Source organism: Scleropages formosus, chromosome 17 (assembly GCF_900964775.1).
Source record: "Scleropages formosus chromosome 17, fSclFor1.1, whole genome shotgun sequence".
In the NCBI taxonomy this organism is placed as follows: domain Eukaryota; kingdom Metazoa; phylum Chordata; class Actinopteri; order Osteoglossiformes; family Osteoglossidae; genus Scleropages; species Scleropages formosus.
In genome coordinates this window covers 8798009-8822217 of record NC_041822.1, presented here as the reverse complement: position 1 = coordinate 8822217, position 24209 = coordinate 8798009, and the positions used below count along the sequence as shown (strand labels likewise).

The following is a 24209-nucleotide window of genomic DNA, read 5'->3' as shown; positions in this document are numbered from 1 at the left end:
AGCCTGATAGATAATGATGAAACACAGGATCCTTGTGATGTTATTCATAATTTGGTTAAAAGAAAGTAATTTTTTCCATTGCTATTAGATTCAGTGGGCTGGACAATAATGTTGTCTTATTCAGTAGCGCTAACTTCATGCCGTGATATTTATGTCTCTGCTTCCCTTTTCTCACCTTTAGCTGCTCTCCTGGCTACTAATAGTACCCTATCCATCAGTTTTTTTTCTCCTCTGCTTCAGGTAGTATTGTTCAGCTCTTGGAATGGTGTCCGTATACATGGATCGATGTGCATGTATGTTTGTTGAAACAGTATGTATTTTTTTTTTGTCATTATTTGTTTTTAATACAAAAGATGAGTCCATTTTTCCAGGCTGTTTTGGTGAACTGAGCTGCATTCCTTACCGATACGTCATGTCTTTCTTCTACCACTTTTGAAAGTGAAGCAAATTGGTTAAAGCTAAAATTTTTTTTTCCCCCGATCGCAACTTGTGCTCTGTGACTGAGTTTATCCACATAGCAGTAACAAGAGCGCTGCCTTAACCCGTGTACAGGTACACACGCTCTCTGGCTTTCTCTGGGACTCCTGGAATCGGTGAAATTCCTGCCTCTATAGCAGCCATGTAACCATGCAGAGGAGCCGCACTTACTGTGCTGTTATAAGTTCCTGTTCTGAAAACTCGCGCTGATTTAGCTGTGACAGCCTTGTAATAATGTTACCCAGCTTAGACGTGTACTTTGACTACTTGCTTTTACCACGTAACATTGTATGTGTTGTATATCCTAGTTGTTTGTTGCTTTGGAGAAAACTCTAAATGTATATTCAGTTTGTACTTTTATGAAAGATACATTGTTTTCTTTTCTGTTTTAAGGTTTCTGTATTTTTAGCACATTTTTCCCCGTGTAATTAAAGGTCTCAATTCAATTTTATTTATTATTTTTTTTTAATCTTCAGAATGCACAGCTTTTTTTTTTTTTATAAAAACACTCTTTTGAATACAGATCCTTGGCCTATAGAAAGAAGGCCATTTTCAAGGAGTGAGTTGAACTCTACTTTGGATTTTTTTAGATCAATTGTGCCTCCTTTTCAAGAAAGCTAAATTAACACGACAACTGTTTTAAATGTTAGAAGTCATTTTATATAGCCTACTTTGCTTTTAAATAAGAAATGCCGCTCGGTAGCTCTTCACATTCTTCTCACTGGTTCTGTCAATCAGTCCTTTATTTTTGAGTTTGTTCCATGATTGATTTGAAGCCTTTGCCTGAACTTTTGGTTCTGTTTCCTGTCTTTTCCATCTCTGCATTACCTCTGCAATGTTTCAGCCTCCTCTGTCTGCCCCTATGTTGGACGCTGTATGTGAGGTACACTGAAGCCTGTTTCTAGTCCCCTTCCCTCATAAGTATAGTTTGAACCCTTGTCTGTACAGTATTTTGTACATGTTCTTAAATGTACAACCTTCTCCTGTTCTTCTAGGCGCTTGGTTAAAGAGCTATGTAATGGTATGGCCCCACTGCATGTTTTATTGTCTCAGCATGTTTGGTCTGCAAGACTTTCTCAGATGTTTCAATCCTAAAATAATTTTATTCGCTTCGTGCAATGTTTATGCCCATATGCTAAGGAGTTGCAGGGTCAGTGGTTTCTTACCCTGTCGATGACAAAGGATATCATTTAAATAACTCTTTGCACCTTGTGTTCAACTAATGCAAGTGCAAGGACCATTGACAGGTAGTGAGGTGTTTGTGGTGTGCCGCCCTTCCCTGTCTCTTGCTTGTATGGGGCTGCTGGGGGGCCTCTCTCTGTGAGGAGCCCTCTGACGTACTGCCTTGTGTGATAGCTGAAGAGGAAGACGATGGAACTGACACGGGCCTGTCAGAAGCAATACGAACTGGAGCAGGAGCTGGCCTTCCATAAAATAGATGCCAAGTTTGAACCACTGCCTTACTATCCCGATCAGGTGAGCTTCTTGTGGTTTAAAAGAAAATATTTCATGGGTTTCATTACTGTCATTTTCACTGCAAAAACCTGCATGGGTAAAGGAAGATATAACAGTGTGTGAACATTGTGATACGTGAGCATTAGGCACCATACTGAGGAAACACTGTAGAGGAACAGAGTAGTTCTGAGAGCTCTGAAAATCATGGCTGTAACTGAAAGGTTTGTAACAAGGCAGCTACAGAATGTCATTTAACGTAGAGTAGCAGACCTTAGATTCATCTGCTTGAGACACTTTGAGTGTGTGAAAATGATTTCTTTGAACTTGTGCTTTAGGATAAGCCAACATGAATGTATGAGTAAGATTGTGTGAATAATTTTCAGAAATGATTAAAAATACAATAACATTTCAAAGTTTGCTAAAAACTAGTTTTTTTTTCTTTATATTTAGTTAAAACTTTTGTCCGAAGTCAATTTACAGTTGCGAGATTGTACATTTCGCTAGTTTTTGTAAGAATCATATAATGACAACGTAAGATAAAATGCTCAGCGACATTTAAATGAAGACTATACAGTTGATAGGATCAGTGTAACAAAAACCAACTTTTATTGAACGTGGACATGTGTCCTTCTTAGGTGGTAATGAGAGACATGACCGTGGACCCCTCTGCTAGGCAGTGCTCACTCTTTTCCCGCTCTGACAGGAGCTGGGGGAGGTGGACTCACCTGGGGAGAGCCCCTACATTGGCAAGGCACGCCACAAGAGGAACAAGTTTACTCCACAGCCATTGGGGCCAGAAGGACCACATCTGACCTCACTGGGTGACACGAGCATAGATGCCCCTGAGATGCACACACCAGACCGTCAGAATGTTTACCACGCCCAGGCACAAGGTAAAGTCTAGGTGGTGTATGGTCAGCACAACAGCGAACAGAGGACAGTAGATGTAGCTACATTTCTCAAATGATTTAACGCAGGGGAAACTGCAGGGGAAGTGTTGTACAGCCATCTCTGACACTGTGATGTGACCTTGTACAATAGTGCCTGTGTGTTGGGGGCTTGTCACAGAGTATAATTGGATGAGTGTGCCTCTCTCCCTCTGATTCCTGCAGCAGAGGACCGACTACGCCAATTGCATCAAGAGATTGAAAGTGCTGAAAAGCAGATCCTGAGGGCGAGCACAGAGCTCCACCAGCTGGAGGAGGCTGTCTCCCAGAAACGGGTGAGCCTGAGCACCTTGGGAGAGATGGGGGTTTTGGGTCTTCTGTGCTAATTGAAAGTACCGTAGTAGTATTAATAGTAGCGGCATTATGCTGATGAAAAGGATTTTTGCTAATTTGAAAGTATAATGTAAAACCACTGTTTGTGCTGTGGTCAGCCTGTAGGGAACATTATTATCATCATCATTATTATTGTTATGTTGTAGCTGTAATTTAATGAGAATTGACAATTTTACCAATCTAAATAGTTAGGTGAAAGTGTGCTGGTGAAGTTCTGATTAAGAAATTATACTACAGCAGCACTCATTGTAAGCCTTGAACTGCAGCTCTTTGAGACTGTAAGTCTGCATCCTAACCCACCATTGTACCTACAACTCATTGGGGAGTCGCATCTCAAGGCCCCTTTGTTACCTGTCTCAATGTGTCCAGATCTTGGAGGCTGAAAAGGAGCAGCTAAGGCAGCAGCTGCGCAGGAAGATGCAGCAGGTGGACCAGCTGAGTGGCGAGGCCCAGGGGCTGGAAGGGCAGCTTGAGAAACAAGTGGCCCAGATGAGCCAAGCACAAGGGGAGATGGATCACCTGCAGAGCCTGCTGGGAACCCTGGATCCTAGTGATCCACAACATGTCAGTGAAGTCCCATCACTCCTGCGCTGTGCTCATTAGTACGCTGGTAAACTGCGGTACTTTTGGGCTTTGTGTCAAAAGAACAACGGGTCAAATTTAGTGTTTCGCATGCTAAATGCTTTCCTGTGTGTGCCTGGTTACAAACTTTCAGTGACAGCGATGATTTTCAGGGCTCTCAGAACTGTTTCCTTCCCCTACAGTACTTGCAGTATTATCTCTAATATTTACATGCTTTGTGATTTCTCATCTTCCTTTACAAATGCAGCTTTTTTAAACTATGAAAATGATCGTAGTGATACCCTTGAAAGGTATTTTGGTTTGACTTTGCTTCCTCTTAAAAGCATCTTCCAAAAGAATTTTTCAAATTTTCTACTCTTCAACTGTTATTTTATAGTTAGATTATAATTTGCAAGTGAACTGACTTCTTAGATATTTTTCTTGAAAGACATTTTATTAAGGTGTTTTAAAGAGAAGAAATGACATTATTTCATTACTGACTGGCAGAATGGTGGTACAGTAGGTAGCACTGGCACCTCATAGTGGCTGGACTATTCAGGCACAGGTTTGAACCAATGGACCATGTTCTCCTTGTGTTATTTCTGCGTTTCCTCCCACGTTGCAAACATTTGCACTTCAGGTGAATTGGCGATGCTGCGTTTCCTGTACTGAGTGAGTGATTCTGTCCGTCTGTCTCGCGCTCCCCTCTTTCTTAGCTCCGATGGGTCGGCATCCTGTCCAAAGTGTACCCCCCCCCCAGCCATGTGCCCTGTCGTTCCGGGTTGGGCTCTGGACCTTTGCGCCTAACCAGGACAAGCGCACATGCACACACGTAATCTGAAACCACTTGTTCCATTCGGGGTCCTGGGGAGCTGGAGCCTAACCTGACAACACAGGGCACAAGGCTGGAGTGGGAGGGGACACACCCAGGATGGGATGCCAGTCCATCACAAGGCACCCCCAGCGGGACTCGAACCCCAGACCCACCGGAGAGCAGGACCCAGTCAAACCCACTGTGCCCACCACCACCAGAAAATAAATGGATGCTTTCACTACTGACATTATGGTCACAGGGGCACTTAATCTTTTTCATGATTTTTCTTTTTCCTATTTCTGTGTATCACAGATAAGATAATGAGTTCTGTGGTACACCCTGTTGCTATAGCACCAACTGACAACAAGGCCATTGCTAGGAACAGCATCATTATCGGTAGCATCTCATGGGAGCACATTAGTCTGCGTCCTAGAGATGTCAGAGGGTGCAAACACCCCAGAGCAACAAGTAAGCAGCAAGCAGCTGTGCCTTTAAGAAGTCGGCATCCTCCTTGAGGGAAGTCTCCTCTTAACAGGCGGAGTCATGGATGGGCCTCGCTCTCACATGCCTCGGCCATTGTGCGCAGCTCAGGCCTCGTGCTGATTGGCTGAGGTGGCAGCTTCCTGTGTTGTTTCAAAGGGCTCCAAGCTGGAGGGAAGGGGAGGGTGAGGGCAAAGCAGTGAGCAGGGAGAGTGAAGTTTAAGGCAGGGACAGCGCTGGTGCTCTGCAACAGTCTTCCTGTGTGCGAGCAGGAGGAAATGAGGAAGCGCCATGTCTCTGCCCAGTTGTAAGGCTCTTTGTGGGGCCGCAAGCTGCTGAGCCTTGGAGGCAGACAGGCAAAGTGTGGACATGCACTGATTTAGTGAGTGAGTATGCCCGCCAGTGGGGTAAGGAGCCCAGGGTTTGGGAAGGGCTGCCTTTCCACTTGTGCTACAAAGTTTTTTCACATGTTTTCATTTCAGTTTTTTCAAATGTAACTTCTGAAGGTCAAAGCTTGTTAGATTTTATTTGCTTTCCTTCCATACTTGCTTCATCAGTTTTAGCACTATAGTAATAGTCTAAGACTGAGTTTTGTGCTCTTACACTTTTTAAGAGGTTATATGTGAATGTTTGTGTATACCAGACGCTGCCATGCGCTCATTCTGTAGTTGGCTGTGGATCTGAAACCACTGGTTTTGTTCCTTGATAATTTCTTGACATCTGTTTCTGTTTTGCAGTTTATAATTGTTCCCTAGGGTCTTAGTAATGCGCCATGCCTTTAGTATTTGTATAATAATCTAGGCTGAATATGATCTTTAAATAGAACCTCCTACCTCATAAGGTTTTCAGTGGAATAAGAACAAATATTCAGTGAAATATGTGCAGCAGTATTGAGTGCTATAGAAAGTATTAGTCTTGTATCTTTCTGCCTTTTTGGAATATTTCAATATTCAGCAATATTTCAGCATATTTCAGTGACCACACAGGATATTAAATAAATTTGGTGTGCATTTGCCAGTGCTAGAAATAATTTGTGTGCTGAGGATATTGTTCTTTTCTCATTTGCAAAAAAGTAACACTAAAGCTTTGATGAGCACTGAGGGTATGAATAGGTTACCAGATACTAAAGGAGTTCTGTGTAGAATAGGGTATTGCAGCGTTAACTGACGATGAGACAGATGTTCTGAGGCTATGCTACGAGGACAATGACAGCCGCATTTTTCGGTTTCTCTGAAGGTCAAGTTTATGGTTCAATAATTGCTCACTGATACAACAGTGTTATCCTTTTAGTAATATTGCATTGCTATTCTAAGATGTGTATTCACAATGAAAAGAAGAACTTGCAAACCAACCAATTTTGCTTGTGTGGTCAGCATACTGAAATGTAGATGGAAACTAATGTAAAGTACATTAGTGTTGAATATGCAGAAGGAATGCAATGAGCACTGCCAGTGAAGTGTGCCCTTTGAATGGTGCAGCTCTACTGTCTTTCTCCAAAGGCCTCAGAGTGAGTCACTCTAGATAAACACGGTTTGACATGCCTGCTCATGACACCATCACAGAGGGAATCACAGTCTTTGAAAAGAGTTAAACCCCGATCATTAGCCGTTCTCTGGCCTCTCTGTGCGCTCAGTGTTTGGAAGAGACCTGACCCAGTGTCTGCCATCCCACAGGCCCATGTCAAGGCCCAAGTGTCCAGTAAAAGCCAGCTACTGGACATGTTAAGCAAGAGGCACCATGAGCTGGAGGCCAGGCTGGACCACATGCTCTCCCGCATTGCCAAAGAAACCGAGGAAATCAAGGACCTGGAGCAGCAGCTCACTGATGGTAAGGGAGGATGCTTCTGCAAGCAAACTTCTCCTCTGACTGCCTTTCCAGCTGCAATAGACCTCGAGTTCTACTTGTTTTTCTTTGTCTTGTGTTTGATCATGTGTTTCCACAAGTCATAGCAAATTTCCTTCTGTTTCCTTACTTTAAAGTGACTGGACCTCAGGACTACCAGCAGAACTCAAACCGTACTAAACATTGTCAGTTGTAACTCCGATCGTGCTGGAAACTGTTTGTTAAAACTCTTGTGTGTTTTAGCTTCTTGGTTGTGGAAATGAGTGTGTAATGTCCACCAAGGCCAGATTGCAGCGAATGAGGCTTTGAAGCGGGACCTGGAGGGCATCATCGCAGGACTTCAAGAGTACCTAGAGGGGGTTAAAGGTCAGGCATTCCGTGCTGAGACAGAATGCCGCCAACTTCAAAGGGAGAAGGAGGCCCTACAGCGCCACCTACAGGACAGCGAGGAGCAACGCAACCAGTTGGAAATGATTATTATGGATGCAGAAGGTGACAAAGAGGTTAGTGAGAAAGCATACCTTAAGATACAGTAAGAAATATTTCCAAAGCCAAAAAAAAAATCATTGTAAGACAAGTGTCATATGTTTCTACTTAAATCCCACTTTCATTTTCAGTACAAACTGCGAGCACGTTTGGTAACGCTGAAGGAAATTAAATCTGTCATAAAAATCAGACAGTAACGGTGGCACAGCGGGTAGCACTGCTGCCTCGCAGCACCTGTTCTGTTTGGGCTTAGCTTTCGATCCCACCTGGTCTTTGTGGAGTTTACATGTTCTTTTGATGTCAGCGGGAGTTTGCTCCCACAGTCCAAAGACATGCATGTCAGATGAATTGGGTGCTCTTAGTGTGTCTGAGTGTATGCGTGAAGGGCTAGTCTGCGAAGGACTGGAATCCCGTACAGGGAGTACCCCCCCCCCCCCAGCTTGGTGCTTAGTGGTTCCGTTGTGGGCACCGGACCGTCGCAACCCTGACCAGGACAAGTGATTAACAAAAGTTAGTGAGTAAGTGAGGGTGTCAGCTTGTGTCATGTTTCTCGTTTTTAGGAGAAGACACAGTTGCAGAGGGAGCTCCGTGACCTCCGGGTGGAGAATGCAGAGCTGCGTCAGTCTCAGGGTCAGATAAGTGCATACAAGGCCAAGCTGGAGGCCCAGCTGCAGGAGCATAACGCAGAGGTGGAGCGTCTGAAGGAGGAGCTGGGACGAATGCGCAGGTTCAGTCAGGTATGCACACACAGATGGAGTCGGTTCAGTTATGCTCACCTGGTCCTCATTGTGACTACAATTCAGGATGCTGATGATCACTGATGTAAACTCTGAAGATGAAAAGGGACATTAAAGGGGGAGAAGGGACACAAGAGAGATTTGTCTTAGGGTTGCTGCATTCCAGTGTCTCTGAGGTATAAAATCCTGTTCCAGCAATACAATTACACACAACAGCTTGAAAATGGTTATTTGCTTTAGGAAGACGGGTCTGCTGGAATCTTGCTCTTTCACTGAATGATGTTAAGTGACACGTAGCATAAAAATAGTTATGTAGTGTAAAAATATAATGACTGCATATTTCAACCTTGTGTAAGGACTCCATCCTTGCACTGTCTTGTAGTTCACCGTATATCTGTTTTGTTAGCTTTTCAAGGGACTGATAAGATGTTTGGCATGTAACACAACCTTCAGACAGGCCTGCCAGACCTGGCTATGTATGGGTGCTGTGGATGCTTGTGTAGAGGCTGTGACGACATTGACGATAGCATTGAGCCTTATTTAGCATCGGCAGCTGGAGAGTACTTGTGCAGACCTCTGGACGCTGCTTTCTTTTAGAATGAGCAGGGGGTGCTGCAAGCAGAGCTGGAGAAAGAGCGACATGGAAGAGAGAACGCCTTGGCACAGGTGGAGCTGGCAGTGGAGAAGGACAAGGAGCGTCAGGAGCTGCAGGATCAGCTCCGCATGTTACGAGTGGGTCTTATGCACTGTCATTGGAACAGAGGCCTAATGAGACCTCTGTATTCCATATAGTCCTCAGGGCATCATAGGATGGTGTCATATGATGTTTATGTGTTGGTGTGCTTACTTGCATATCAGTTTATTTCAAAGAAAGCTGTCTTGTTTACTTGTGATTGGGCAATTGCCTCTCCCTGTACCTGAAGGAGGAGAACGGCTCCCTTAGGAGGCAGATTCACACTCTGCAGAGACAGCTAAAAGAGGCCAGAGCCACGTCGCTCTGCCCACAGGAAGTGACCCATCATCTGGAAGAACTCATTAGGAGCATTGCTTCAGGAGCAGGGGAGATCAGGTGAAATTCTAGATCCAGATTGGGACTTTGGCTATGATACTTCTAGGTTCCAGGAGGGATTTTGTTCATTTTAGTCTCAACTTTAAGCTGATCCCATAACCAGCAGCAGCTGCCTTGCATGGAAAGACACTTCAGTTCAGAAAAACACTCCATGACTTTCCAGCTGTGTTTTGCCTTTTGTGAGCAGGCTCTTCTCTGGCTTATAGTGGCTCTCTTACTAGAATAACCACATCCAGTTTAAAGCCTATAATGTGTCCACAGGCTGAGCAGGGAGGAGGGTGCGCTGGGGCCCAGCCTGAGGCGACTGCAGGCAGAGCTGGGCTCCGTGGTCTCAGCTGCACTGGCGGACAGGGAGGAGGCTGCTTCTCTGAGGGAGCAGCTGCAACAGGCCCAGGAGGAGCACAAGGCAGCCAAGGCCAAGGTATGTGATTGCTGGAGGCACGACAGACTGGTTCATGGTCAGTACCCTGTCTTTCATGATGGTTTGTATACAGTGAGGTTAAGCTTTGCCTTGTTGTCCTCCTCAGGTTGCTGAGAAACGTAAGAGTGAGATGAAAATACTCAGGGAGGAGCTGCAGGAGGCACAAGAGCTGCAGACCCTGGCGCAGCAGCGGGTGCAGGAAGCTGAGGAAGAGCGAGATCGTTTGTATGCTGAGCTGGAGGCTCGAGATCGCAAGGTCAGTAGCTGCCCAGTGCCTTAATAAGTAGTTGATTTGTGCTTGTTTTCTGCCTTAATTAATGGGTCTCTCTTGTCTGTCTAACTGGTTCACAGCAGGGGTCAGAGGACTGTCGCACGCAGCAGCAGCTCCAGTCCTTAGATAAAGAACTGAGGGACCTGAAGAGGTCCGTGGCAGCTGCAGATAAGGTTGCTGCCCTCCAGCTCAGTGATGCCAAAGATCAGCTGTACTCCATGCATGGTACTGTACGCAAGATCAACAAGGAGAGATCTGAGGTGGGTTTGCCTCATGGGTGTGGTCCGAGGTTCGTGGCATGGGACGTAGTGGATATTAATATTTCGTGATCCAGGGCTGTCCAGTTGTAACTTTGTATGCAAGTAATGATTGACTGTGTATAACCTTTGACATTCAATACCAATTGACTAATGAAGGAGTACTTTGTGGTGGTGTCTTTTCCAGGATGCAGAAGAGCTGGAAAAGTCCCGTAAACAGGCAGCAGCTGCAGCACAGGCACTGGCTGAAGCTGAGGCTGAGATCCAGCACCTGCAGAGGCTCCTGAGGGACAGAGAGCTGCAGGTGAGAGGAGTCCTTCAAAACTGCCTCTGTGTAGACCTCAAACCTGAACCCATGTTCCTGAGCCCAGTCTGAATGTTTGCATTTGTATGAAGCAGGAACACCAGGCTGATGGCAGTGACCAGCAACAGCAGGAGTTGGAGCGCCTGCATCAGGCTTTGAGCCGACAGCAAGCGCAGACCAAGCGGCTATGGGAGCAACTGACTCAGGCACAGCAAGGTGAGCATTCCCTGCAGCCACTCTCTCAGGTGGGATGCATAAGTATCTATTACCAGCGCAAAGTCGCCTGTCTGTGTCTACATATGGTAGGGATATCACAGTTACCAGATAATATGGTTCAAAATGATCCAGGTCACAATTTTTGGAAGACTTAATGTTAAATTATGTTAAACAGTACTGACCACTGTTAAAGATAATTTTGAAGGCTCTTACTAAACCATTAATTCAAACGAAAATAGACTGCTTAAGAGCACAAAACTTTTATAACATAAGAGCTGCTCCATCTTTGAGTCTAGGAAATGGAACCTTCAGTAAAAAGAAGACTTGTGCATTTTATGTTTGTTGCATGTCTGTGCAGATAAGATTGGGAACCTAGATGAACTGATCAGGGAAACTGAGGCTCTGAAAAACAGCCTTGCCCAGCAGACCAGCTTCATGTCCACCCTGCAGGAGCCTCATGGAGGCAGAGGCTGCTGGTACTATGTACCATCACCACCCAATGTAAGGCAGTGATGGGCTAAAATTAACAGCATGTGCCTATTAGTAATGGAAAAAATCAACAGCAGGAGTTGGAGCTAGATTTTTTTTCTTTTTTGAAATTATCTTTAAACCCAATGTGGCAAATCCGCCAAACACTTTATTCTGATTCCACCAGCCCCCTAGTGTTGGTTCACATGGCACACAGGACTCGGGCCTCGGCCTGCAGTATCCACCTTCACCAAACAGGGGACAGAGAGGGAGGACAGAACGCGGACAGCCTGCAGCACCCCCTGCTAGAGGCTACTGGCTCTACTGCCCACCCCACCATGGACATTCAGGGACTAGTAGAAGAGGTGAGCTCTTAACTGCCTGGTTCCAAACCTAGTCCTGATGAAGCTCCAGTGATTGATTGGTTTTTGTTGCTTCTCTGCTTCTGCTGAATTTGCCCTTACTTCATTATTGTATATTAATTCAGCTGACAAAACCAACTACTGTATTTATTTCTTACTTTCCATCACATTCAGTGTCAGCCTATCACAGCCATTAAGTAGATGTAAAAAAACAACAAAAGTATTAAATCTGTGATTTATTAACTTTTAGCTGATGCTTTTCTCCAAAGCATCTTACAGTGTAAAGCTGCTTACAATAATTTACCCATTTATAAAGCTGTCTATTCTTTATTGCAGCAATGTAGGATTAGTTCCCTGCTGTGGTGCAGACCAGTGTTGTACCTGCTGCCTCTTAGCCAAACTTCAATAAACTTAATTAAAACTGAATAAATTCACTTGATGAATAAGGTATGGGCTAGTAACACTACACAGAGTTTGTTGGAAGTCACTTTGGAGAAAAGCATCTGCTAAATGAATAAATTAGTATTGAACCTCATCTGGATTAATGAATATGGTACCTTGTGTGATAACATAACTGCACCATGTCAGCTGTTCTGTTAGCCTAAAGGGGGGCAATTAAAAAGTTATATCTTTTATTGCTATTCTTCTGACAGAATAAATTATGTTTGCTATATCCATAGGTGAAAAGCATGACAGTGAAGGGGAAAGTGATGCTGGCAGCAGTGCTTCAGAACATCACTTCATACCTCCATCAGGCTCTGCTATTTACACTGTGCTGCCTGATGGTTCCCCACTCCCCCCTGGGACAGCGGTCTATGCGCCTCCAGCTGTAGGGCTATCTGTCAGCCCTGGGACAGTCGTCTGTGGGCCACCACCAACTGGAGCCCCGCTGGTGTTTGGCCCTCCTCCTTCAAGCCTCATGGTGCCCCTTGTCCATACTGGTGTCCTGCTCTGCAACATGCCAGGCCATCAGCAGATGGTGGGTGACCCAAAAGAACGTTACATGGAGAGAAAGTAGAGAATCCGGTTTAGCTGTGTTACAGATTACACTTTTGCTCATATCTTTATTCCAGTATTAAAGATGATCTCCCCTGCAGGAGAAGGAGCTTCGCACACTGCAGGAGCAGGCAAGGGAGCTCAGAAGGAAGCAAAGAAGTGAGGAGCGTGTAGGTGCAAATGTACAGAGGTTGATAGAGCAGCGGACGGACTTGGAGCAAGAGGTGCAGGAACTGCGTCGAGCTGTGAGCCGCCTCAGCTTTCGCAGGTGACATCCTTGAGCTCTGAACTTCAAACTGCCACTAAATGTGTGTCCTGTTCCATCATATGGCATGCCAGTGCGTGCCAGGTCCAGGGAGTGTGGGTGGTTTTAGAAGTTTTTATTCTTACATCCCATTTTAAACCAAAATATAACACACAAGTATAATGACAGGAGTTTACAAGAGCCTATTGACACCAAAGGAGTACCAGCAGCACAAAACATACTTAAGCTGAACTTAATCCACCACATTGTATCAACCACCAGATCAGACCTTCCTCGATTCCAATCTGTGCTCTTAAGTCTTTCTGCTCATTGGCTGCACTGGGGCTTGTTCCCTGGTGTACCTTTCAATCTTATGGAGTGAGCATGCCCATCCTTTGGCCTCCCACAAATCCTTTTATTGGACTGCTTTCACAAAGACTAAAGTAAATATAAGTTTTTGTATCAGATAATTATTTTATATACAGAAAATTAGAAATATTTTTGCATTACTATATTTGATTCACAAATAGCTAATCTTTCCAGGAATCAGAATAGCACATTTATCTAAAAAATTATTTTATTCTTTAGATATTTATTGCATTAGGATTAGCTTTATTAACCCATAAAAATAGTATTATGTGGTTTATAGGCCCAGATTGAACAGCCTGGTGTTTTCTGCAGTAAGCAAAATAATTAGAAGTGTTCATTCCACAATAGTACATTTTGTTTCAGTAATCTTCTGATACCTCAGCGATAGCTCTTCTGTGCATTTGTATACACATTTGTAAGCATATGTGTTTTGTGTGTGCGTTTCTTTCAGAGAAGCTCTCCAGGGTGACCTGACCTCTTTGGTTGGGGAGTTAGAGCTTGAAAAGTCACTGTGGCAGCATGAAGAGGTTCTTGAAGAGGTACAATGTGTGGAGAAGACACTGATGCACCGCAGGGCAGAGCTGAGAGAAGCTGACCGATTACTGATGGAGGCCGAGAGTGAACTGAAAGACGCTCGGGAAAAGGTCACCCATTCCACCCTACATGGCGTCATATGCTTTGGTGATGGTTGAATAGAGACACCTGTGTTAGGTCTGGGTGATGACAGGTACATCTAACTGATGTCACAGACCAGACAGACATTGCAGCGCCACACTGAGGCCCAGAAACACCTGGAAGACACAGAACGGGAGCTGGAGGAGATGGAAGCCCGTGCCCAGGACACCGCTACCCAGCTGGTACAGGCCAGTCAGACGCTCAGGTAAAGCTCATCCACTGTGATGTGTCTCTGCCTCACCATATCTTGTCTTCACTTTGTCTCCACCTCACTCCATGTCTGCCTCTCCCTTTCTCTTCTTCAAAATGTCTCCTCTTCATCCTGTCCGTACCTTGTCTCAGACCACAATTCTTTACAGATACAGATCTAACATACAATCTGTTGCTTTTATCAAGATGCTGAGGTGTCAAATGCTTTATGTATTTTTTTTATTTTTACCATGTAATTTTTTTGTTTTTTTTATTTCCTGTTTCAGTAGCCGTATGTAAATTTCCTGATGGATTGACATGGAAGTGAAGGTCCTGAGTGTTTCTCTGACCTTTCCATTATACAGGGCTGTTCAAGGGGAGCTGCAGGTCTTGCAAAGACACAGGGAAGAGCAGGAACAGACCCTGCTGGATATGAAGGATATGGTCTCCTCACAAGACATGAAGTTCCAGGACCTTTGCAGCCAGGTGAATCAAGCCACTGAGAGGTGAGAAACCCACTTTGGCCCTAAGAAGGAATGAAAATGTGCCAGTTTGGCAGCAAAAAACAACTTAAGTTTTCTTTTTTAAAGTTATTTTCTTGAAGATTTTCTCCAAGTGACATACTGTGTTAAGCTGTTCACAGTAGTTTACCCATTAATTCAGCCATTTCATTTGTTACTCCAGTAATTTGAGCTAAGGATGGTTGAGTCATAATAATAGACACCCTTATTTAACAAATGGCGCACGCAACATTTCTGTATCTTTATTTTAAAGACATGGTTTTGAAAAGGTTATTGATGAAAGAAGTATAATCTAATATAACAACATCTTGAAAGAGGGTAATTGGGGTCAGGTGTTATAACCAGTGAGACAGGTATTCGTCAGTTCTGGTTTGTTCTACCCTGCCATGTTATAAAAATGGTTTTGCTTACCTGCTCTTAACAACAGAATTCAGTGAAAGTGCAATATGGCCCAATCAAGAGATTTCAGAGAAACTCAACAGAAGAGTTGAAGCTCTTAAGACTATAAGGGTTTACAAAAGGATTTCTAAAAACTTGTGCCTCCATCAGTATACAGTCAAGCAGATAGTTTAAAAATGTAAGAAATTCAACACTGTTACTGCTCTCTTCAGAGGTGGGAATCCTACAAAGATCACTGCAAGGACACGCTGTACAATCCTCAGACAAGTGACTAATATCTCTGTGGTGACAGCTAAGGATTTATAGGCATATCTTGCACTTGATGATGCCTGTGCTCATGAGTCTACCATGAGAAAAACACTGAAAACAAAAGTGATGTTTATGGAGGTTACCATGGAGGAAACCTCTACAAAAAAAACATTGCTGCCTGTCTCAAGTTTGCAAAAGACCACCTATCGATGTTCCTCAGCACTACTGGAACAATACTGTGTGGACAGATCCAACAAAATTTAAACTTTAAATAAAAATACACTGTTATGTTTGGAGAAAACAATATATCAGCACCATAACCTGATTCCATCTGTGAAGTGAGTATAATGATGAGGGGTTGTTTTCCTCATTCAGGGCCTGCACAGCTTACAGTCATCGAGGGACCATTGAATTTAAAGTTGTATCAGGAAATTCTATAGCAGAATGTCACAGTGATCATAATCTAAAACTCAAATGAAGTTGGGTAAAGCAACATGACAATGATCAAAAGTACAGCATTAAATCAAGAACAGCTTGAACAGCTGGCAGTGTAGTGGTTAGAGCTGCTGCATTCAGACCAGGTCATGGGTTTGATTTCCACCTCCAGCTGTGGTACCCTTGAGTAAGGTGCTTACCCTGAATTCTCCAGTAAAACTGCCCAGCTGTACAAATGACTAAATAACAATAAGTACCCTGACAAGAGCTACGCGACCTCGGGCTGCTACGTGAACCGGGCCCTAGGACAGGATAGAGGGCGCTGGAAACAGTGTGCAAGGCAGCGGAAGCGTGGTAAGTGAGGCAGCATTCGTGCTAGGCTAAAGGCTAACCCTAGCTGCCCGGCTCTACTATCCATTCTCCTCTCCAGTGTTTGCTCTCTCTCGACAATAAACTGCACTTCCTCAGACTACAGCTAACTACCCAGCGCGAAGTCAGGGACTGCTGGCATTCAGCTTGCCGGGCTAACTGCACATTGTGCCGACAGGATAGCAGCACTGTTTGGTAAGACTTGCGGCGGTGATCTGTGTGTTTCTACAAACAACAAATGGTGCAGGAATGCTTTTGTGGTCTCTAGCTACTGTTCGTCGCTAGTGGAGTTTGATCGTTAAGTGCTGGCCATACTACCGGCCCAGAGAGTTTACCGCCGTGCTCATTGTCGCGGTGTACATTCCACCTGGCACAAACACAAGGGAAGCGCTAAGCGAACTTTACGGGGCCGTAAGCAACTTACAGACATCACATCCTGATGGATTTTTCATTGTTGCCGGGGACTTTAAGCATGCGAATCTAAAATCAATGCTGCCAAAACTCCACCAGCATGTTGATTTTGCAACCTGTGGTACAAACACTTTAGACCTTGTTTACGCAAACATTCACGGTGCTTACAAGGCTGCACCTCGCTCCCACCTCGGTTACTCGGACCACATCACTGTTATTGGATTAGCATAGCTAATCCAAGCATACAGACCTGTCCTGAAACTGGTGAGAACCTGGTCTGAGGGAACCATCTCAGCACTCGAGACTGCTTTGAACACACAGACTGGAAGATGTTCAGAGAGGCTGCTACATACCGTGACACCACAGATTTGGAGGAATGCACAGAATTAGTGACTGGCTATATCAGCAAGTGCATGGATGACGTGACTTCCTTCAAGACCATCACCACACGTGCAAACTGGAAACCATGGATGACTGCTGAGGTGCGCTCGCTGCTGAAAACCCAAGACACTGCCTTCAGGTCTGGCAAAAAGGCAGTCTACCGCACAGCAAGGGCCAATCTGTCCCGGGCTATCAAAGAGGCGACACGCAACTACACGTGAAGAATCCACCATCATTTCCTAAATTCCAAAGACACAAAGCCCATGTGACAAGGCATTCAGGCCATCACAGACTACAAAGCTACATCACTTGTCTGTGATGGTGATGCCTCGCTCCCAGACACATTGAATGATTTCTACGCACAGTTTGAAGCACAGAACAACATGCCAGGAGGTAAGACCACCCCAACTCCCACCGACCAGGTACTTTGCCTGTCTGCAGTAAATGTCAGGAAGACTCTGTTCAGGGTTAACCCATAGAAAGCTGCAGGTCCTGACAACATACCTGACCGGGTACTCGGGGAATGTGCCGTTCAGCTTTCAGACATCTTCAACATTTTCCTGAGCCAGGCAGTTGTCCCTGTGTGCTTCAAGACAACCACCATCATCAATGAGCTGAAGAAGTCTGTGTCCTGCCTGAATGACTACCGACCAGTTGCACTCACACCTGTCATCATGAAGCGCTTCGAGTGGCTAGTCACAAAACATATAAAGAGCAATCTTCCCACCACACTGGACTCATTCCGGTATGCCTACCGTCCCAACTGTTCAACAGAAGATGCCATATCTGCTACCATCCACCTTTCTCTGACCCATCTGGACAAAAAAGGACAACTATGTGAGGATGCTGTTCATTTACTTCAGTTCAGCATTCAACACATCCCTCAGAAACTGATAACTAAGCTGAGCCTGCTGAGTCTGACCACCTCCCTCTGCAACTGGATCCTGGACTTTTTGACTGGGAGACCTCAGTCCATCAGGACCGGAAACTCCACCTCCAGCACCACCACACTGAACACCGGCGCTCCCCAGGGCTGTGTGCTCAGTCCACTGCTGTTTACCCTACTGACTCATGACTGTTCTGCAAAGTACGGTTCAAATAATATCATCAAGGTTGCTGACGACACTACAGTTGTGGGCCTCATCAGCAACAATGATGAGTCAGCATGCAGAGAGGAAGCGAACCAGCTCGCAGAATGGTGTAAAGACAACAGTCTATCTCTTAATGCTGATAAGACTAAAGAGATGATTGTTGACTTCAGGAGGACCCGAGTAGACCACTCACCACTGCACATCAATGAATCAACTGTGGAAAGAGTCAAAAACTGCAAGTTTCATGGTGTGCGCATGGCGGAAGACTCCACCACCTGCCTAACCAAGAAGGCCTAGCAGCACCTCCACTTCTTTCAGAGGCTGAAGCAAGCTAAACTCCCCCCTCCCATCCTCACCACCTTCTACAGAGGGATGATAGAGAGCATCCTAACCAGCTGTCTCACCATGTGGTATGGGAACTGCACAGTCTCTGACCACAAGACCCTACAGTGAGTTGTGAGAACAGCTGAAAAGACCATCGGAGTCTCTCTACCCACCATCAACACTTCATACAACAACCGCTGCATCTGCAAAGCCACTAGTACTGTGGACAAGCCTTCTCACCCCTCTCATGGACTCTTTGCCTTTTTGCCATCTGGCAGAAGGTACAGGAGCATCCATGCCACCACCAGCAGACTCCACAACAGTTTCTTCCCTGGGGCAGTCAGATTATTCAACATCCTGCTGCCTCCCAACACTCACCTGGCACAGTCAAACAGCAAACCCAGCATGACTCCATACGCTAAAAACTGCCTACAGTTCACAGCCCATATCCGTGTCCACGTCCTGTCCTGTGTATTTATTTACTGTTTTGTACTCCTGTTCCGTGTTGCACCATGGTCTCCGGAGAAACGACATTCGTTGCGCTGTATACAAGCTATATAGAGGAATGACAATAAAAGCCACTTGAACTTGGTTGTACCTAACAAGTGGCTTTGGAGAAAAGCATCAGCTAAATGAATAAATGTAAATGTAAGAACAGTGACTGAAAAAGAATTTCCATATTTTAGAATGATCAAGTGAGAATCAAGATCTGAAGCAGGCTATTCAACCAAGACATCCCAAAGATATACATGAACAGAAACAGTTTTGTATAGAGAAATGGCCCAAAATATGTCCTAACTGCTGCACAGGTCTGATCAGCAGCTACAGAAAGTGTTTGAGGTTCTGCATACTTTTTCCATCAATGACCTTGATTGTCTAAACCATTTGTTCAGTAAAGATCCAGGTGCAGAGTTAAACCTAAGTTCTTTGAGTGGAATTTGGCAGCTCTAACCAGTATACTACCTTCTGCCTCCACTTATATACACTGCCTGGCCAAAAAAAGTCACACACTAATATTTTGTTGGACCGCTTTTTGCTTTGATTATGACACGCATTCGCCGTGGCATCGTTTCGATAAGCTTATGCAATGTCACAACATTTGTTTCCCTCCAGAGTTGCATTAATTTCTTGCCAAGATCTTGTATTGATGATGGGAGAGTCGGACCACTGCGTAGTCTTCTCCAGCACATCCCAAAGATTCTCAGTGGGGTTAAGGTCTGGACTCTGTGGTGGCCAATCCATGTGTGAAAATGTCTCATGCTCCCTGAACCACTCCTTCACAATTTGAGCCCGATGAATCCTGGCCTTGTCATCTTGGAATATGCCCATGCTATCAGGGAAGAAAAAAAATCCATTGATGGAAAAACCTGGTCATTCAGTATATTCAGGTAGTCAGGCGACCTCATTTTTTGGGTTCATAACGTTGCTGAACCTAGACCTGACCAACTGAAGCAACCCCAGATCATAAGACTGCCCCCACAGGCTTGTACGGTAGGCACTAGGTATGATGGGTGCATCACTTCATCCGCCTCTCTTCTTACCCTGATGCACCCATCACCCTGGAACAGGGTAAATCTGGACTCAGACCACATGACCTTTTTCCATTGCTACGGAGTCCAATCTTTATGCTCCCTAGCAAACTGAAGCCTTTTTTTTCCCCAGTTAGCCTCACTGATAAGTGGTTTTCACAGTTACACAGTTTAGTCTCAATCCCTTGAGCTCTCTTCGCATTTTGCATGTGGAAATGCTCTTACTTTCACTATTAAACATAGCCGTGAGTTCTTCTGTTGTTTTTTCACGATTTGATTTCAACATACGTTTAAGTGATCTCCCATCACGATCATTCAAGATTTTTTTTTTCCGACCACATTTCTTCCTCGAAGATGATGGTTTACCACTATCCTTCCAGGTTTTAATAATGCGTTGGGCAGTTCTTAACCCAATTTTAGTAGTTTCAGCAATCTCCTTAGTTGTTTTCTTTGCTTGATGCAGGCCAGGAATTTGACCCTTCTGAAACAGAGTAACATCTTTTCCACGACCACAAGATATGTCTTCCGACATGGTTGTTTCAGAAACGAGGAGCTACTCACTGCATCAGTTAGGGTTAAATAAGTTGTTGCCAGCTGAGACATATTAATCACTACAGTAATCATTCAATGGAAGACTCTTACCTGTTTGCTAAGTTAAATCCAGGTGGTGATTTTTTTTTTTTTTTTTTTTTTTTTTTTTTTTGGGCCAGGCAGTGTATTAAACATGTGCACTAAGTATAATATTTAGGCATGTCTAATCTTTTCTTCTACAAATTACTATTATATTGTTATAAGCCCTTAAAGTGGTGCAACACCATAGCTTGTCCAGTGGTTATGGTAGAGGGAACCGCAGGGAGGTCACTCAGGCTCCTTCTCCCTCCAGACTGGAAGCCCTCATGAACAGCATCCAGGAGGCCCAACACAGAGAAGCAGTTTACCTGGGCACTCTCCAAGAACTGGAAAGCATGTTAAGCCAGCGCAGGAGCAAACTTGATGGGCTCAGTGTTGAGGTAAACTATTTGCCTCCCCCCACTGTTACTTGTTCACCCCTAGGTGATACCTTTGTTCATTGGGCTTCATTTGTTTACTGGATTTCTGTAGGTCTATTTGCTGTTTTTTTCCTGGTAGGTAAAACCAGGCTTTTTCCTCACCATATCCTTTATTACATAGCTGGGATGCTGTTTAATTTCTCACTAATTGTTGATAGTATGGAGTCAGAAGAGGTTAAATTTTTACTGTCAGTAATTGTATTGGCTGATATCGTCGCTGTTAGTGTCCCACACATTTTTAGTCTTATGCTGTCATTGTGCTGCTGGGGCAGGTGGCACTTCAGCAACAGGAAGTGGATTCTCTGGACAGGAAGCTGGGCCAGCTGCGAGAGGATGAGCGCCTCCTGCAGGATAGTGTGGAGCAGCAGAGGCAGAGTCTGGCAGAAGTGCTGCAACAAGGCGAGGAGGAAGCACAGGACCTGCGGAGCTGCATCAAGGTGACCCATAAAAGGCCACTTTTGGTTGCTGAGTATTACAACTAAGAATCTTTCTGTTGAGCTGAGTACTGATACACCAACATGGTAATATTTAATACTGTTAGTTTATTTAATTCTGAAAGCCTTACACAAGTATTTTCTTCAGGACAATATCTTGAGCTAAAGAATCTATACATGGTACATTTTAAGTCTTGTGAAATACAACATTGGAAAGTAGCAATGTGTGTGTTACAATTAGAAATTCAGAAATAGCAATTTGAGTCACTTGACCTGTGACATCCAGCATGGACAACTTGTTGTAGGATTGTCCAGGATAGCCACTATGTTTTGGCCATTTCTTCCCCAGGAGCTGCGAGTGGACCTCGATGCCCTCAGTGCCCAGAAATTGGAGCTGGGCTCCCAACTGGCAGAGAGAAGAGCTGAAGTGTCTCTCCTCAGTGAGGAGGCGCTGCGTGAGGAGCAGGCCCTGCACAGCACTCTGGCGCAGATCGACAAGCACAAAACAGGTTACAAGCTTAGTGCGAAATCGGGCAGCCCCTTGTAGAAAGGAGCTGCAGCTGTGTTACTGTGTGCTTGCATTGTCCTCCTGGAGAGCCCATAAACTGAGTGTCAAAATAGTTTTATATTATGTGCGTAAAAGTTTTTAAGACTATAGTCTTAAATAGTGCATTTATGCAGTTTCAGGGAAAAATCTACAGACTGCTGTTTTGTTCTGGAAGCTAAGTGAATATGAATGAAAAAAGTGGGAAGTCATTGCTGTCTCTCCTCAGAGATGAAGCACATACAGGAGATGATCCAGCTAGAGAATGACAAGCTGCAGAGCATCAGGCAGCAGGAGGAGGAACATCAGGACCAGCTGGAAAAGAGCCAGAAGTCCCTGGTGCAGGTGAGAGGGCCAGCAGGGAAAATGGAGGGGTTCATGTGGAGCTGTACTTGGGTAAAAGTGAGAGTGTAGAATCTGATTATGTTTGTGCCCTTCCGTATTCCTGTCATGTGATTCTGAAAATTACCGTTAATACTGATGTTTCTTTCTGTGAATAAGGATGAGGGCCTGTTGATGTGCATTGTTCAGATCTTCACTTTGGCCTTGCTTTTGTCATTACCTAGTTACATTTTTACTCTACCATGTGCCCTTTCTCTGGGGCTAAACTATAATTTTTGATAGTTATAAGATACATTGTGATAATATGAAAACTCAGTGAGTGGCATGGAAGTGACTATCCTACAGTAATTGGTGAGAAAGTGTGAAGGTTCCTGAGAGACACACATGAAGTATGAAAATGTGGGTATCCTTGAGTGACTGACTGAATTTTAATGACCAGATCATTGTCCCCCCTGTCAGGTGCATGTGGAGCTGCAGGACCTGCAGCAAGCTGTGCAGCAGCGTGAAGCCCAGGATGAGAGGCAAAGACAGTTGCTGGGGCAGGAGCAAAAACACCTGAAGGCCCTGAGCGATGAGATGCAGGGCCTTAAGCAGCAGACGCAGGCTCTGGAGAAACACAGGAATGCACTCAAAGAGCAGTGCAGGAACCTGGAAGCCAGACGTGTCCATGCGGAAAAGTACGCACCAGGAACCTGTGGGCTCTCACGTTACACCAATATACAGGTGGTCCCCAATGTATGATGGGATTACGTTCCATGAAAGCCATCGGAAGCTGAAAATATCATAACCCTAAAATGCATTTTATACACCCAGTACACACCTCTGCGTGACAGACTGGGAGATGCGGATCGCTGTCGCTGCCCAGTATCGCGAGAGAGTGTCGCATCTCGCTTGTCCGGGAAAAAAATAAAAATTTGAAGTACGGCTTCTACTGAATGTCTATTGGCAGCTCACCATCGTAAAGTTGAAAAAAATCGTAAGTCGAACCCATCGGAAATCGGGGACCACCTGTACAATAGCTGTCAAAAGAGTGAGTTCACTTGCTGGAAAATAGATTTACCCCGAGGTTTCCGGTTTACTAGTTTGATCAGGGACCGAGTCAACATGGCTTCCCAGCACTTCCGCTGCACTTCCCAGGGATGTGGGACACTTGTGTGTTACTTTGCTCTCACTATTCTGTCCAGTTCATCCCATCAGTAGCGGCCACATGTACACGTTTTCCACTGGCACTGTATGTCATTTGAGGAGTTACGCTCACAATGAGCTCTCATTCTTTCATGTGGCCAAAGTAGCAGTTTTCCATTCAAATTTCAGCTCTGCCTTCCCAACTCGTTTGGTGTATCTGTGTTCATGCCTTCCGTCTGGGGTAGCGACATCTGGCCAGTTGACTTACACCCTCCGAACCCTGGTTTTCAGGTGCCTGGCAGTGGCAGAGGAAGGAGCCCGTGTGGCAGAGGTGGAACTGACCAGGCTGGAAGGGGAGATGGAGCGCATTAAGCAAGAGCAGCGACTTGCTCATAAATTGAAACGGGAGATGAACAGGGATGCTGCAGCTGCTCAGCAACAGCTTGAAGGTACCAGAGTGCATCACGTCAGCTGACCCATTGTTAGTTGTTACAAAACACCGGATTTTTCCTTCTGCTGGTACAGTGAAATCTTAAAGCATTACATTTCAAATAGACCTGTTTATTTTGAATCATAGGGTGTTCAGCCAAATGAGAAAAACCAGCATGGACACGACAGTCCTGAAGTGGGGACCTATTATGGTGGTGGTCATTAAGCTTCTTGTTTCAGAGAAAACACAGGAGCTGAACAGCCTGAAGAACCAGCTGGACGGCACTAAGAACGAACTGGAGCTACTGGAAGAGGTGGGGTCCCTTAGAGTCTATCGGGCAGGATCAGCCTGTGCCTGTGGTTGTACCTAAGTATTGCCACATCTGTCTGTTCACCGGTGAATGTGTTTCCATCGGTCTAGGACGTGAAAGCTGCCACCGAGAGATGTGAGGAGCTGCGGCGGCAGAAGGAGGAGCTACAGGAAGCAGCAGACAGCTTTCAGGAGAGCAAGCGCAAGGCGGTCTTGCTGAGCCAGAAGCTTCAAGAGCTGGAGGACGAGCTGCTCAAACGTCAGGCCGGCGTGGAGCAGGAGGATCAGGTTAGT

The 24209-nt window shown here is 45.0% G+C and overlaps 1 protein-coding gene across 2 annotated transcripts in view; it reads left to right on the top strand.

Moving 5' to 3' along the window:
- Positions 1-24209, top strand: part of cntrl (centriolin) — a 32791-nt gene that overhangs the window by 3093 nt on the left and 5489 nt on the right. For both annotated transcript variants that reach the window (XM_018759121.2, XM_018759120.2), the window contains exons 8-36: positions 1834-1953; positions 2636-2825; positions 3045-3154; positions 3582-3776; positions 6741-6894; positions 7192-7412; positions 7956-8132; positions 8730-8864; positions 9056-9201; positions 9463-9622; positions 9729-9878; positions 9974-10153; positions 10338-10454; positions 10547-10670; positions 11029-11171; positions 11326-11503; positions 12181-12479; positions 12598-12764; positions 13561-13753; positions 13859-13989; positions 14339-14479; positions 20566-20692; positions 21004-21168; positions 21515-21674; positions 21939-22054; positions 22511-22728; positions 23468-23625; positions 23846-23919; positions 24027-24203. In XM_018759121.2, the coding sequence (XP_018614637.2) occupies positions 1834-1953; positions 2636-2825; positions 3045-3154; positions 3582-3776; positions 6741-6894; positions 7192-7412; positions 7956-8132; positions 8730-8864; positions 9056-9201; positions 9463-9622; positions 9729-9878; positions 9974-10153; positions 10338-10454; positions 10547-10670; positions 11029-11171; positions 11326-11503; positions 12181-12479; positions 12598-12764; positions 13561-13753; positions 13859-13989; positions 14339-14479; positions 20566-20692; positions 21004-21168; positions 21515-21674; positions 21939-22054; positions 22511-22728; positions 23468-23625; positions 23846-23919; positions 24027-24203 (4626 nt within the window). The remainder of the gene's footprint in view (positions 1-1833; positions 1954-2635; positions 2826-3044; positions 3155-3581; positions 3777-6740; positions 6895-7191; positions 7413-7955; positions 8133-8729; positions 8865-9055; positions 9202-9462; positions 9623-9728; positions 9879-9973; positions 10154-10337; positions 10455-10546; positions 10671-11028; positions 11172-11325; positions 11504-12180; positions 12480-12597; positions 12765-13560; positions 13754-13858; positions 13990-14338; positions 14480-20565; positions 20693-21003; positions 21169-21514; positions 21675-21938; positions 22055-22510; positions 22729-23467; positions 23626-23845; positions 23920-24026; positions 24204-24209) is intronic.